Source organism: Drosophila eugracilis, unplaced genomic scaffold (genome assembly GCF_018153835.1).
Source record: "Drosophila eugracilis isolate 14026-0451.02 unplaced genomic scaffold, ASM1815383v1 contig_1963, whole genome shotgun sequence".
NCBI lineage: Eukaryota > Metazoa > Arthropoda > Insecta > Diptera > Drosophilidae > Drosophila > Drosophila eugracilis.
In genome coordinates this window covers 201682-218430 of record NW_024572825.1, presented here as the reverse complement: position 1 = coordinate 218430, position 16749 = coordinate 201682, and the positions used below count along the sequence as shown (strand labels likewise).

The window sequence follows — 16749 nt, the reverse complement described above, 5'->3', positions numbered from 1 at the left end:
TCTAGTCTCAATTAATTTAAAAAGCCCCTTCAGCGTATTATGATTCGGGAAATTTTTAAAATGTTTCCCATACATTATCCAGTGCTAATCTACTGTGTAGATTCGTGTGATCATTTGATAGAATTGGTCGAGAGTCGAGTAACTATGACAAAAACCTTTTTTTAGATTTCACAATCAAAAACAGAAGAAAGAAGGAAAGAGCAGAAACCCCATTTAAATCACATTCTATCGCCAAAAAAAGATGGGCTTGAGTGCATATGAAGTTATGAACTTCTTAAAATAATATCATTACAAAATGAAGGCATCAATTATATATTTAACGTGACATGCTAATTGTTTTGTCATGTTACTGCTGACAAAAACAACCCAAGTCAGGGTATAAATCTGGCTTTTCAGTCCCAATCCACACATTCAACATCAAGATGCGTCTCCATCTGCTGTTTCTATTGGCATTCTGCTGATGTCTGATGGTTAGTTTGATAAACTGTTTCACTATGTTTTAATGAAATAATATAAAATGATAAGCACAACACATTAAAATAAAATAAAACATAAAAAATATGAAATGGAAACTATATTTTAGCAGCTAGCCACAGCAAAAGTCAGTTCTGTTCGCACAAATGAGGCTGCTGTTCAGCATCGTAGTGTCTCTGGAGATCCTTTAAAAGCTTCACCTCCTAGGACTACCACAGAAGAACCCACAGAATAGACGGCTCCTGATTTATATGAAGGAACATATTGTACCCAAAGATTCTTTGTAGTCATTCAGCTGCAACATAAACTTGTTTACCAATCAAGACGGATTATTATTTAAAAAAAAACGTGAAATGGCTGTTAAGTCTATCTGACAGCTGGGGAATTGGGTCTGAAATAAAATCCTAGTATTCTTTTCATTTCATCACCACGTCTACTTAAAGAGCCCCAAACAAGAATCAGGATATGTATATGAATTATTTCAATACCTACCCGCCTAACTTCATTTCAAATAACTTATTCATTTTTTAAGGTATCCTGCGGGTGGGATGTCATTGTGAGTCACTTCTTTCAAAAAATCGCTGTTGGCGAATTAAGTGGACTGTATTTCTTTTTTCTAGGATTCGAGTTTATTTCTTAATTATAAGCGGGCTTACAAAATGTTAAGCGGGGCAGGTTGCGAGCGATTGCGAGCGAGTACAAAACTATATATATTAAACGGGACAAGTTGCAAGCGGTTGCAAGCGAGTCAAAAACTATACAATAACTGCCGAAAAAACGTACAGAAAAGATAATGCAGAAAAACGCGTGATACTGCAATACCAATGCAAATTTACTGCAATTTCGTCTATGCGTGTGGGCTTTAAGATTTGAGACGAAAAACAAAATGATGTGCATTTAACTAGCTACTAGCTAGATTAGAACAACAATACAATGATGGGCATTTAACTAGGTGCGATTTGACAATAATACAATAATGATAAATGGCCGATCTATTCTTCAACAATCGCACTTCTGGCATTTGTGAAGAAAAAGAAGATGGCAAAGCTTAACATAATGCATCTCTAAAGTTCTTTAAAATCAACAGATCTTTTAAAAATTTCTGGGACTAAGCATGTAGTTTCTAATGATGGCCCCAATGCGTATTATTTTTTCACCATCTGGACACGCCTACTCAAACGCCCACAAAATGCGGAAAACCAAAAACGCTTAAATCTCCGTAACTACAAGATCTAGGGAGTTCGGATTAGACATACATATTTTTGAATTGACATCGCAGCTCAAAGCGATATTTTTATACATCCACGCCCACTTTAACGCCCACAGGCCGCAGAAAACTGCGGCGTCCATAATATTAAAATGTAAGTCTTCGTATGACTTTGGATCACATTTTTTATTTTATATCTATTTATTTACCAACGATTTCGCATAGACAGTGACGTCACCATCAGTTATTCAACAAGCTTTTTCTGACAGAAGGTGACGCTTTGTGAATTTCCAATTGCAAAATGAATATTTTAAAATTGTATAAAACACTAACGGGTATCATATAGTCCCAGCGCACGACTATAGCGTTTCTTTAAACTTAGTAATGAATAATGACCAGTCATCCAGAACCCTCTGTTTTAGTCCAATTTGAAACATTTTCCCACAAATAGAAATAGTTGTGTGTCTTTTAAGGCTCAACCTAAACATAAACTTGGGTTTAGTAGGTCTCATCAAAATCTGTATGACCCTTTATGTCTAATCATATTCTTCTTCTTCTGTATACCTCTTTCTTGCACTTTTATATCTAAACAGCGATCTTACACAATCGAAAGATGCCTAGAGGACAGTACCTTTGCATCAAAAAGCGCAGTCGGACGATGTGACACCCGGGGCCATGCAAATATATGCACATGTTGATCCATGATGTAGATGCCAGACACCAAATGACGAGCCAATGGAGTTGATAGAACCAACTAAGATGCCTTCCCTCACTCCCCATCCCCTTCGAGTCCCTCTACATACCAACGCCCAGTCTGACATGACCACCTACAAAACAATACCACCCCAACCCGCTGAATAAATACTAGGCAGCTCCAAGTTGGATGTCCATAGCTGCAACATCAAGGGTGTAGCAGGGCCTCGAAACGGGAAAATGGTATTTGCGAGATCTTGAAATCTCTGTTAATGGTTTAATTATTGTTCTCTGGGAATCAAGGCAATTTTTTCCCCCGTGAAATCAAAAATTATTTTATAGGACTTCTTTGGATATAAGTCTGCTCTTGCTGCCGTGTAAACATTCACATTCAGAAAGCCATTGAGCAAACTGAGATGGGGAGTGAATGCATCCTTCGCTGCTGCAGTACTTCACTCGGTCACCCCTTCGAATCCTGCTCCCCATCCAATGCTGCTTAAATATGCACAAAGACTCACGCAAGGACAAAAGCCCGGCAGGATGTGCCAGGCCATGTGTGGGCGGGTATTTGGTGTTGGTCATTGGACGGGGACGGCTGCGGAGGCGTGGCTCTGCTGGTTGTCAACTGATTAAGCAGCTGGGTAGGAAACCAAGAGCCCAGCACACAGGACCATAGACCAAGGACCCACGTGAGGGTTCTCGACTCGAGGCATTCATATGGTAACAGGCGATTCACACCACTTGAACTGCAATTAAAAGTCGTAGACTGAATCCTGTAGCTGCCTCCAAAGAAGCCAAAAATGGGGCGTTTGCATCATTCGGACATTCAGGGCTACTCTCCGAAAAATCAGTACCATAGAAAAGTGAAAAGTGCTTCAATCGGTTCAAAAGTGTATTTTAAACAATAATCTTCCTAAATCCTAATTTCCGATTTAGAAAAAATAAAATTATGGTTAAAATAAAGAACATATTTTCACAAATAATAAGAGTTTCATATAAAATTTAAAAAGGTGGACTAAACATGGTTCTTAAAATTTATGTTTCTTATATTAAAAACAAAACTATATATTAATTAAATACTATATAAGCAAAAGTCCGCGTATTAAAATGTGGTAAGCCAATCATTTATATAGATAAACAATCTGATCTGAAGGGTTGTAGAAATTACGTGTCTTTAGAAGCATGTAATGCACAATAAATATTATATTTACGCATATATATTATTTGCATATAAAAAATATTATTTAAATGATAAATATGAACCATAATAAAATTAACGTAATTAACGTCAAACAGGTCTTTATGATTTTTCTTAATCTCAGTCGGAGACTTCTTCATCTGCCCCTTGTCCGACCTCTCGAAATCTCTCCCTAGTCAAGGCTATGGTCCATTTTACTCTTCTTGGCATTAAGCAGCTCCTTCTTATCATAGGCCTCTATACGCTCCTCCAGCTGGTCGACCTCCATCCACATTTGGGTCGCCACATGCCAGCGCGGCGGGGGATCGTGGTTGATCTGAGCCAGCAACGTCTCTAAACGCGTACGATCCCACTGATTGGCTTCCTCACGTCGATTATTGACCATGAGCTTCAGGTAATTCATCTCTCGTCCGCCAGAGTTAGCGATGATAACCCTGTCGGCTTTGTTCAATTTACCGCCATACACCGCCTGGCAGGATTTCTCATTTGGACCGGGGAAAGACGATGGCAAGACCTCCGCTGGCCCACTCATCATTATAGAGGCGGACGAAGCTGCCTGTGGATTTACCGCCGGCATCAGGTGAGTTGCCAACTGCTGCGGCGGCGGTATCAGTGGGGCCGCTGACTTCACCTTGTTCTGAGCCCATTTGCGCTTCAAGGAACCCAATGGCACGGCATCAGTTTGGACGCACACCGAGTGGTGAGTAGTGCTCTCAGCCGTCTGCACTGGCGGCAGTGCACTCCTCGAAGCAATCTTAGAAATGCGCTTCCTTGGGGCCATGGATGTAGCGTTGAGAATTTCTAGAGCTTACTTTTCGTCGTAGTTGCTCAGCCTGAGAACTTTCAGTTTTAAATTTCGAGCTGTCAGGCAAAAACCAACAGCCAACTATATGCTCACATAGCTTAGTAATGTTCAGTTTAGTATTAACAAAATATTAAATAGAGCTGTCACATAGATGGAATTATATTTATTTTGCCAATACCATTGGGCATTCTGACAATCGAACATACAGTGGTCATTACAAGGCCTACTCTGGTATGGGCTCACTACCTTCTTCCTCATTTCTAATACATTTTATTAGGCAGTTTTCCCTTTAAAGTGTTGTCAAGTAATTAAATAGTGTCTGTTAAAACTTCTAACAGCTTTTCTAATCTGCCAACATAAACAGACTCAAACACATTTTAAATATAAAGATGTTCTGACACTCGTATTTAGAAATCAATACTTTTTTAAACATTATAACTATTACAAGGAAGTTGAATGTTTATTCCTGTCACTTGCTGTGAAAAGGATATGAGTCTCGTATCCCTCCAGGTTGGCTTAACGTGACGTTTTCCCCACCAATGGTGTGTAACTTGATCACTATGCTTCTACGTTTCTTGCAGCTGTAGGCACTTCCAGAAACTCTCTTTATCTTGACATCGCCCTCTTCCTGCTCAGCGAGATCCACACCAAGACCCATGCCGATAGCTGGAGCAGCTGAAGAACGTTCTGGAGATGTATGGTCACTTCTCGGGTATAAATCGCAAAGTTCAGATCAAGTACCAACCAAAGGGTCGACGCGATGACAGTAAGTCTGATCGGATTCCTCCATATCCAAGTGCCTCGATTAACCAAAACGAACCCAATCTGGCAGCGGATAAGCCTGTGGAGCAGTCACTGATCTTATCCTTAAAGGAGTCGGCGAAATGACGCCGGCCGGTCGCATCCATGCGGAATAATATCATTCGGTGCATATATCCTGGTGGACAGGTCCTTGGCCTTCTAAGGCACTCGTTAAAGTTTTGTTAAACATTTTTTTCCACTGCATTGCAAACTTTTTAGATCTTTATATAATATTTGTGTGGGATATGGGTATATTAAGGTATTAAGCAGCCTATTTAATTTCATATAGGGACACACTGTTAGGAATTCCACAACCTCGTAGCTTTTTTCCATCAGCCAAAACGCCATATAGAACTGTCTCTTTCCATCAAAGAATGTCTATACCCATCACCCTCTTCCTAATAGAAATTGCGCCTTACTAATTTAAGTTGAAGTCATTCGATTGCGAATATTGAAGAGAGCAAGTGTCATCCACAGAGTGCGGAAGTCGTGAAGTTCAATAAAAAACCTTTGTTTCTTTAATTTACCTTTATATATATCCGAAATAAACATTATCAATTTGTACTACCCTACATATGCGTTTTTTTATTAGAACATATTTATAACATTAACAAGAAGAAACGCTTTAGACGAGTGCCGCGACTTTTTGCTAGTGGAAATTCACAAGGCGCCACCTATTGACTGTGGCGTCTATAATATTATTATAAATGCCTTCGTTTGACCTTGTATAACTTATTTCTGTTAATATCTATCGACTTACCAAATTTTTAAATCGGAACAATATTTGGTTAGTTATGAAGAAATTTATCTTATAATGCCTCACATGGACTGTGTCGTCACTATCAGTTACTTGTGTGGACTGAAATTCGAGAATCCATGCTTCAATGCTTGCAGTGATTTTCCTTGAACTTTATTGATAGTCATTGCGAAGGCCAGTCGCATCGGGAACTGCAAACTGCATTCGTCCCATATAAAAACTTGACACGTTTTGAGAACATCGCCCATTCCAGAGTTTTTGTTGATGCTGCACATTGGAGCCAGTGCTTTGTAAATTTATAAATCCAAAAGAGTTGCCGCAAATCCAGATGATGCAATGGCCAGTTCCAAAATGAGCGATAGAAGGAAAGTCTTGCCAGTACGCAAGAACTTTTCATACAAAAACTGAAAAATAGGGCAATTCCGACGCACAAGCTTTTTTCGTAAATTGCCAAAAAAAACCACAAAAAAATTGGTCGAATCCTTCACAAATCGTTTAAAAGTCGTCAAGAAACATAATGGAGGTCAATTATTAAAATTAGGAATTAAGAAAGTTACAGTAGTTGCACGAAATAAGCTTGTGCATCAGAATTGCCCTATATTTTAGTTTTGTATGAAAAGTTCTTTTGTTTTTTAAATTAGTAAAAACTTTTGTTATTATATTATATTATATGCGACACATTAACAGTACTGCGTTTAAATTTTTTTGATATCTCTGCTAGTTTAGTAGCGGTGTGAAATTTAAACTTTGGTTTATTCTTGCACGAAATAAGCTTGGAGCCACTGTACATATAGACTAGTGCGCCCGCCTCGGTTCGCTCCGCTTCTCAAGCTTGGCATATGTAGTCTTCTAAGGCTTATGTTCCATGCGCGGGGAAAATTAAATAAATACAACCATTTTCGTTTAGGTTTCTATTCAACATTTATTGAAGTGCTGTGGGATATACAATGTTTCTCGTTTTTCTATCAGGTGCGTAAACGAATAAATCACACGCTCGAGCAGGCCACATAGAGCTGCCGATGTGATAAGAGTGGATTCTTTAACACATCCCTGGCGTTTCGTTCTTAAATTTTATTGCGCTGCAATAAGTGCAAATTTTATCAATTTTTCCAGTGGCGACACCTGGACGAAGACTGTAGTCAATGTTACTGTTACAATGAAATGTTGCAAGATTTAAATCAATGCGTAGTGCTCGTCTTGATTGAACCACTCTTGATCCTCATGTGTCGCACTCAAAAGGCCCTGAGCATCGCGTACTCGATAACTTTCAAACCTTACTTGCCGTCGATACTATAGCGGACTTACATGGTTACATTTATTATACCCGTTACTTGTAGAGTAACAGGGTATATTAGAATCGTTGAAAAGTATGTAACAGATAGAAGGAAGCGTTTGCGACCCTATAAAGTATATATATTCTTGATCAGGATCAATAGCGAAGTCGATTGTGCCATGTCCGTCTGTCCGTCCGTCCGTCCGTCCGTATGAACGCTGAGACCTCAGGAACTATAGCAGATATAAAGATGATATTAAGCATGAAGATTCTTGAGGTCCCGGCACAGCGCAAGTTTATTTCAGCATCCTGCCACGCCCACTCTAACGCCCACAAATCGCGAAAAACTAAAATCGCTAAAATCTCGGTAACTATTACAGCTAGAAAGTTGAAATTCATTATGTATAAACGTTGGATGCCAGCGCATCTTATAGTGGTACTACTATCCGGCCACACCCACCCATACGCCCACAAGCCTCAAGGCTTTTCGGATTTTCTAGAAAAGCTGATATCTCGGTAACTATAAGAGATAGAAAGTGCGAATTTATTTTTTCCGATCAAGCCACGCCCACTTTAACGCCCACAAAACCCGAAAAACCAAAAATGCAAAAATCTCGAAAACTATAAGAGCTTAGGAACACGTATTTAAGAGATGCCCCTGCAACTTGCCACGAAGATGCATCCGGCCACGCCCACTCTAACGCCCACAAACCGCGGAAAACTGTGGCGTCTATAATATTATTATGAATGCCTTCGTTTGACCTTGTATAACTTATTTCTGTTAACATCTATCGATTTACCAAAGATTTTTAAAATCGGAACATTATTTCGCTATACTCGAAGAAGCTCCCTTAAACGGCTTATGATGTGCGTATGTGGGTCGCACATAACGTCCAACATACTCTGCCGCATCCTCCTCAATCCCATTGAAGATTTGTGCGAAGGAGCTGGACAGGTGCGTTAAAAAACGCGCGATAAAAACAAATTCCGGCTGAAGGTGGCTCTAATAGAAAAAGGGGCAGAATATTGGGGCAGAAACAACCCAAAATTTCGTTTCTTCGATGCCAAGACGGTTGGAAGCCTTTATAAAACAAAATGGCTTACCCACAAAGTATTAATTTTAGTTATTTTCATTTATTTTTAAGTTTTTCAATAAGTGTGCCAAAAATTTTGTTCAGCCAAATTCACCTCTTATTTATGTTATTTAATTTTTAAAAATCAACCATTGAAGGTAAAAAGTTGAAATAAACTTTGTCGTGTTATGTTTTTATAACATTATATGTATAAATTTTGGTTTATTTAAATATCTCAATTTTAAGGGGAGAAATCGTGCCCTAAAGTTCATGAAGCCTTCTGTGCCAAAAATTTAGTTCGGCACTGTAGGTTTTTATGATGCCCCAAATGCAAATTAATTTCCCATTTAGCCACGTCCACCCTAACGCCCACAAAACCCGGAAAACCAAAAATGCAAAAATCTCGGGACCTATAAGAGATAGAAAGTTAGGCTTAAAAACACGTATTAAAAAGATGCCACTGCAACTTGTCACGAGTTTTCATCAGGCCACGCCCAAAAGCCGTGAGAAACTGTGGCGCTTAAAATATTATTGTGAATGCCTTCGTTTGACCTCGTATAACTTATTTCTGTTAATATCTAAATTAAACATTATCAATTTGTACTACCCTACAAATTATTGGGGCTCAACCGGGATTATAAAAGGAAAAAAGAACAAAGAGAAAACTGTGCGTTAACACATCGAAAACTGTCGCGACGAAGAATGAAGTGAAGACTGAGAAAAAAAAGAAGTAAAAACTGAAAAGCGTTGGATGTAATTGTTAAACAAGAACAGATAAAGACGAGGAAAATCTAAAAAGTTAAAAAGATCGACTAACGTTGAAGCAGCAAATTGGTGTACGCAGACTACAAAAGTGCGAAAAATTTTGCAAAAAACTCTACTGTGAGCGTACCCAAAAACTAAACTCGAAAAAAACTTGAACCGCATAATCTGCGCGGTAGAGAAAAGAGAACGACGATGTACAGCAGTGGACTGGCCACTTGCTATTTTTGCGACAACAAAAAATTCCCTTTAGCGAAAAGAGGAGCTGCAAGAACTTGCAAACGACGCAATCCGCCAAAAAATTGCGAAGAGACGAGCAAGAAGTAGCAACGAGACGAGCAAGCAGTGCAGCGTGACGACATCGTAGAAGAGTACGAGCTGGAGTAGCAGAGTGGACTGGATTGCAAAATTCAAGCAGACGTAGAAGACAGCAAAATCCAATTGGGTGTGGTGAGCGACTGAGGCGATTTCATATATTTAATCTGATTAGAATTTGTTTTGAATACACGAATTGTTTAACGTCAATTAAATTCTTACTTTGTTGTATCAAAATATTTAATATTGAATTGTTCCACTGTTTGTAAACGGCTTGAACGCATTACTATGGATGCTAGAACGATCCTCGCTATGACAGTGCCTCTACTAAGGGCAAAGAAACTGGCAGAAAAGGAGCTTTGCAGGATCGAAACATACAACATATTAGTATAAACACATAGTACTAACCTGAAGAAGCGATAATCATTTTGAATTAGATTATTTAATGCTTTTTCGTCAGAGATATGCCAATTTGAAGTTGGACTACAAAGTTAACCTTTAAAACAGCTTGTGGTGTTCGCTTGCAAAAGCTGACTTTAACAGCTGTTATTTTAACACTAAACTGTTAAGTTGACATTTTAGACATGCAACATAGCAGTTTAATCATTTCTTAACATGGTAACATTAACAAATCTAAAATTTGCATACTCGAAAAATGAGTTTTGGCCACTCTAGCCCCCACAAACTGATTTAAATCTCTGAAAAGCATAAACGATTTTTCATAAGAACACAAATTTGATGGAATCTGTATTTTGGGAATAAATACCGGTGTGTTTAACATTCATAATTTTGAAATATAACAGATCAAATTTACATCCCCCAAATGACTAATGGTTCCAAAGTAAGCAAACCGTTTCCTAGGTGAACTCTGTATGACCCACAACAGAAATCCAATAAAACCTTATCACTTAAAAAAAATGGTATTTAAAATTCCCCGAAAACTTAAATATTTTAAGACATTTTGTGATTGTCCATCAAATTTTTTAGGTATTAAAAGTCAGAGAGTTATAATATTATGTCTTACTTTATTCAACTTATACCTGTTTATCTGTTAACCAATATGTTAAATCGCGCCTACAGCAGCATATGTATATTAAGGCGGTTTGTTAATTAACGGTGACGTCACAGCGTATGTTAGGACTTGCTAACTTTATTTCGAAATATTAGTTCGATAAATATTGTTCAATAGGTTTTCACCAAAAACATAATAGTTGTAAACAATCCAAACTTTTAACATAATTGTTGTTCACGTTAATGTTTTTGAGGTTAGAGTGGGCGTGATCGGCTGCAAAGGATTTTCTCGAATCGGAATTCCTAATCTCAACTAGTATACGACCAGACCAAGGAACCTGTTACATACCTTCCAATGAATACAGTAAACCCTCTTACTCTAAGAGTAACGAGTAGAATAAATATTGAATATGGCTGCGGCACCCATAATAATATAATTAATTTAAACTCTTTTGTCTCAAAGACAAAATTGCTCTTTTCCTTTTTGTATAAGTAACTATTTAAAAATATTGTATTTTAAAAGTGTAATTACTTGAAGTCGTTTTAACTTATTTTATTAGGGCTTAAAAATCATTCTGTTTTATCTTTTTTCAAATATTTACCATTTATTTAATAATAAAATTATTTTTGTTTTTTTTTGCCAGTGCACTTTCCGTTGCTTAGCACCCTCCAATTTGGAATTTGGTGGCCCAAACAAAAGCGGCAAAGACCACAACAAATGACGATGTGGAAAATACAATTGCTAGCACAGCCGGCGGAGCAAAAGCTCGAGGTGAGCTCGTCGAAATCCAGGAATGTCCTTCAAGGATGTGCGCGGTACGTAGTGACTTCCTTCTTAAGCATTATCAAACTAGAGCACCATCTTCTAGATCTGGGGGAACATCTCAAGCTGCTGGGGTTCCCGCGGGTATTTCCATTGCAATCCCTGGCCAATCCGCATGGCAGCCTGGCCAGTTTTCATATAGTCGCCGAACTCCTTCAATGGCTGGCTGGTCTGATGGAACCGGGAGCCACTATAACCGGCGGCGTGGAGTCAGAGGAGCAACGGGTTCTCCTTGTCCGTTCAGCCACGGAATTCTTTGTGACCAAGGCGCGCATTCGTCTGAATCCTCGAAAACTATACGCAGCCTCTGCGGTGACGGCAGTGGAGCTACAGAAAGTTACCCGACTTTTGACAGCCCCAGGGCAAAACGAAGCATATCGTGACGATGAGGACCAAAAGGACCAGTATAGAAGCCTTAACCCAGTGGATATTGGCGACAAGATGGAAGAGTTGCGTAAAGCTCGAGAGCTGGCAGCAGATTTATCTCAGCAGGGTACCGAAATATACGAGCTCCTTTCGTCGGAACTGCTTCACAAGGAGACGAGAATGTCGCATGCACAGAGGCCACTAGAACTGCTCAGTGTGGAAAGAACTCTGAAGAACGCCATCCAAGCCAGTCAAGTTCGGCTGCAGTCGGGTAAAGCCCAACTGGAGGCAGCAAAAGTTGAACTTAATGCTTTGGGCTCAAAGTTGCAACGCCGCAGAGCGGAGCTCGAAAGAACCCGCCAAAGATTGGAAGCCCTTCATCGTATTCGACCGGCACATATGGCCGAGTTCGAGGACTGCGAGAAGAATTTGCAGGAACTTTTCCAGCGATACTTCCTAAGGTTGCATGTTCGGGATGCTCTTAAGTCCCAACTTGAGTTACGTACTAAACGTGTCACGCCCATTGCTTCGCCCGTTCTGCAAAAGCCCGCAGAAAGTTCCATGCCCTTTATACCAGAGGGTCTCATAGAAGACGACGATGACGACGACGAGGACGATCTGGATGAAGAGGATGAAGGCAATAATGAAGGCGAAGCGGTTTCCGGTCTCGATATGGTGGTAAATGGCAGGAGTATGTTCGGTCTGGACTCGGAAATACCCGATATACGGGATGAGGACAAGCTGATGCAGCAGAACAGCCTCAATTCAGCACAGGGAAAACGTCCTGGTACTGCCAACTCCAGGATAAGACCTACAACGGGTAGGACTAGAAAAGGAGTAGGAGGTAAGAAAGCACATTGCTGACCCGCACAAATTTATCCTTTTGAAAGGTCTCTGCCGGAATAGATTTTAAACATCCTTTTTGGGTAGCCAGCACTTCATTTACAATTAGCTTATATTACATTTTCTTACTGTTTTAAGTAATTGTATTATAACTCCAATATAGCTTAGTGAATGTTTCTCAATCGGGGCTTAAGTAATATTTATACAAGAACGAAATCTTCTAGAAATTCAAACAATCCTCCAACATTGTTGGTACAATTTACCGAAATGTAACTATACGTTAAATTAACAATCAATTAACAAACCCAAATCGTGACGTAATCACCACCATATTATAAAGTTAAAAAAAAAACAAATTTCCAGTGGTTTTCCAGAGGATTCAACGGAAAAAAATTGTCGTAGGTAACAAATTATTTGAATTCCGATCATATTGGAACCAGAAAATGATTAATATTTTACCCGTTAGAGTAAAATCAATTAAATTTTCCTTGGCCTCCACTTGCAGCTAATGTCGGAGAACGCTGGTGAAGGTTGCCAATATTATTTATTTATGGCCTAAACAAAACATTAACCTACTGTTGAATAACCATCAGTGGCGGAAGCATCTCTAGAATCGGAATGTTTAGTCCCATCTTCTAGCTCTTATAGATTAGAACATCTCAACGTTCATACGGACAGATACGAATAAAACAAGAAGAAACGCTATAGTCGAGTGCCGCGACTATAACATACCCGTTACTGTTTTATACAATAGTAAAATATTAATTTTGCTAGTGGAAATTCACAAAACGCCACCTATTGTCAGAGAAAGCATGTTGAGCAAAAATGTCTTCATAAATGCCGAAACAAGCGAGATACGCTTGGTGGGCGTAATAGTATGTGTGGATAATGGTACCACCATGAGATGCGCTGACATCTCAAAAGTATTCATACTTAATCTCAACTTTCTAGCTCTAATACTTTTTGATTTCAGCGATTTTAGTTTTCCGTGATTTGTTGGCGCTAGAGTGGGCGTGGCAAGATGCTGAAATAAACTTGCGCTGCGCTTTTACTCTACGAGTAACTGGTGTAATTGTTTAAACTAAGATATTTAAAACATTAATCTTACGACTGTGTTTAATGTTTATTCCTTTATACTTTCTAATTCTCCATTGCAACGAAGAGTTAAACCTGAAAGAATCCTCAATTTTTGAAACAGCTATTAACATTAAACCTTTTTTTCATTCGCATTTATAAAATATATATTATCTTATTCATAATATATTATATATGTTTAATAAGTCTTATCAAATTGCGATTCTGATTGAAATGAACATTTATTTAGGAAGAGGCGTTGCTGGACCAGAGGAAGATGGTGATACCAAGACAACCCGGGGATCCAGAAGAGCTCCGCCTGGAGCAGATGCAAGTGGCACTCATCGAAATGGTCGCATCGGACCCGGAAACACTATGCTCAATTCCCGGGACGATGACAGTAGCTTCGGGAGCTCAGAGAGTGAACTGGATGTGGGCGAGATTATGGGCATGAGTGGACTGAGCGGCATTAGCGGGATAAGTGGCATGAGCAATATTGCTTTGGGTGCCGGGGACGATGATTGTAAGTCGACCAGCTATGTCTTTAATTGGAAATAATCTGTAGTATTATATATCCCAGTTGATCTCAATTCGATCGACGACATTAGCATTTCAAAGTTAACCGGAGAACTGCCGTTGCGACCGAAGACGGCCAATAAAGCGGAACACCACAGCGATGAGGATTTTTGAATGCACTACAACAAAGCATAAATGTTGTTTTACCTTAATAAAATATTGCAAGCATTTAATAAATAAAATAAAGAAGCATACTTATCCTTCAAGCTTAAATGGTCCCTGTTATTAGAACAATCTTGAGCTTTGCTTATTCCAACTTTACATCTCATATATCTCAGCATACATACGGACAGACGGACAAACAGACCTACGCGAAAAAATAAACCCGGGTTATTGATCCTTAACAAAAACATAAATAACATAGAATCGGAAACGATTCTATTCTACCTGGTACATATTTCATAGAACACGTTCTCCGCTTTTAATCTACTAGTAACGGGTATATAGAATGAAAATAACAATTTTACCACCCACAGGGTCTAAAAGTCATGACGAAAGTACATTTATACGAAAAATCAGGTCATTTTTAAAGGTGTCATGATACATGCTTTATTTAGGCAGTATTTATGTTTTACTAATAGGTGGCGCCAATAAAATTGTAACTTTTGTAACTTTGTGGCTGTTGAATGTATAAAAATTATTTTGTAAAACATTGAATAGATTTTATATTAAAATTATTATTTAAATTATTACATACATAGTGTTTTCTTTAAGATTTTTAACAATTTCGTAAGCACAAATATTTTCGGGATAAGGACTAGGAAATAAATACCAAGGTAATTAATTAAATTTAGTTTGTTTAACAAAAGTTTATTCGATTCATATTAATAAGTGCCTTAAAATAATACGCATACATATGAAGTTATGGGTAGGACTACTATAAAGTCTAATTTTCTGGTAACGGTATACCAAGATAAGCCTTCGACGTCGCTCCTTGGAAAAAATATGTACAAAAGACAGGTGAAAATTGAAATTTGGTCATTCCCCTTCACATTACCACATCCCGACAAACGATCTTAGTTGTGGAAGAGGCTCTCTGACCGCCGTACAGGTCTGAGGATGCAGACGATGAATAGTCAATGTGACTACCCGCTTGTGATTGTTCCTGCCTGGCCAAAAAGCTGTCAGCTATTGCTCGATCCAGTCCTGTATACTGAAAGTTAGGTGCTCCGTCCAAGACATCCGCCTCCGATTTGCGGCGCTGGCGGCGGTTGGCATCTAGCTTACTCGCCCGTCGGCGCCTTCGCTGACCATGGATCTCGGCCGACTTCGTGCTTTTGTGGGTCCGATATGTATCGCTTAAGCTGCCCGGATGGGCATACAACACGGATCCTGGTCGAATGTAAGGAAGGGTCATCCCACGGTATTGTGGCGGCAGCGGCGGAACCGGAAGCAAAAGTGGGGCTCCGGTGCCCGGTGGCGGGGGAGGCATGCGTGTAGGGGGCGGTGGAGCCATCTAAAACATTCCAAAATCGTTATCTTGCATATTAAGGTAATGCTTAGAGTATAGGATGCCCGTAGGCTGGCCAATTTCGACAGAAACAGATGACTCTTAATAATGTAATTACATTATATTACAACCAATGTGGTACTACAAAAAATTAATCGACAGCTACAACTATCAGATACCTGTTACTTATGCTAACAGAAGTTAACGCACAGACATGTGACATCTCAATCCCAGCTCAGCTTTAATACAGACAGAGAAACGGACAGACGTAAATGACTAAATGAACTGAGCTATCGATTCTAAGATCAAGAATATATGTTACTTCTGAAACGATAATGACCTTTACTTTATATATAACTATGTACATATCAATTAATTTAAAACTGACTGTATTTGCTGTAATTTGGTTATATACCAAAGATGCCCAGCTAGGCAAGATATCAAGATAAATAAACTATAAGGTATTACAAAATCTTAATTATTGAAAAATGTGCGTCATAGTGCTATTTCTATGCGCAGCTTTACTAATTAATATTTTAAATATTAAACATTTTAAAAATGTATAGTCAGCTGTAATAAATGTTCCATTTTTTTCCAAATTCCAGCAAGTATACTCACCCCATTGCCAGCGGCCGAGGGAATCAGCATTACCTGTCGCGAAGGGGGGGTCAGTTTACGAACGGAGGGCGGCGGTAGGTTTCCCATTTGAGCGGCATAAATCCACATAGCGGCCAGCTTCTCGTTACTCACCTAAAGTACAAAAAATCGGATAAAAGATGTCCACAACCTAATAAAAAACAAACTTGGCACACCTTTTCACTGCCATTTAATGACATCGCCTTAATATACTGATCCACCTTCTGTTGGTCCAGAGCAATTCCCGAAGCAGTCGATTTGATAATGACGTCACGCAGTTCATTGTGCTCCGATCTGCAATAAATCGGAGACATAAATAACACTCATTTTATTTTAAATCTAAGAACATTAAATCGGGTCAAAGACTTTACTTTAATTGTAGATATAATTGAATGTTTTTGAAAAGACACTAAGCATTAACCCAAAACATGATGATTCTTAAACTGATTCCGTTTTCCAAAGAGGCAGAAAGTAATTTTAATTAATTTAATCGTAGATAAAATTGAATGTTTTTAAAAGGACCAAACATCATCACCTGATTCCGTTTTCCAAAAAAAATATAGGAGCACACATTTAAATTAAGATTAAGATTAAGACAGACGGGCGGACAGA

The 16749-nt window shown here is 38.9% G+C and overlaps 3 protein-coding genes across 6 annotated transcripts in view; 1 reads left to right on the top strand and 2 right to left on the bottom strand.

The window, feature by feature from the left end:
- Window positions 1-3744: 3744 nt before the first annotated feature.
- LOC108102391 lies at window positions 3745-4353 on the bottom strand. Its single transcript, XM_017207333.1, has one exon. The coding sequence runs from the start codon at window positions 4351-4353 to the stop codon at window positions 3745-3747; it is 609 nt and encodes a 202-aa protein (XP_017062822.1).
- A 6768-nt stretch (window positions 4354-11121) lies between these two features.
- On the top strand, window positions 11122-14744 carry LOC108102401 (clusterin-associated protein 1). The gene is made up of 4 exons (XM_017207347.2): window positions 11122-11185; window positions 11239-12402; window positions 13726-13998; window positions 14056-14744. Exons 1-4 carry the CDS (start codon window positions 11164-11166, stop codon window positions 14163-14165), a joined length of 1569 nt encoding a protein of 522 aa, XP_017062836.1. The 5' UTR covers window positions 11122-11163; the 3' UTR covers window positions 14166-14744.
- A 91-nt stretch (window positions 14745-14835) lies between these two features.
- Window positions 14836-16749, bottom strand: part of LOC108102399 (wiskott-Aldrich syndrome protein homolog) — a 29331-nt gene continuing 27417 nt past the window's right edge. For all 4 annotated transcript variants that reach the window (XM_017207342.2, XM_017207345.2, XM_017207346.2 and 1 more), the window contains 3 exons: window positions 16314-16431; window positions 16120-16251; window positions 14836-15507 (listed from right to left, as the gene is read on the bottom strand). In XM_017207342.2, the coding sequence (XP_017062831.1) occupies window positions 15040-15507; window positions 16120-16251; window positions 16314-16431 (718 nt within the window). In that variant the 3' untranslated portion in view covers window positions 14836-15039. The remainder of the gene's footprint in view (window positions 15508-16119; window positions 16252-16313; window positions 16432-16749) is intronic.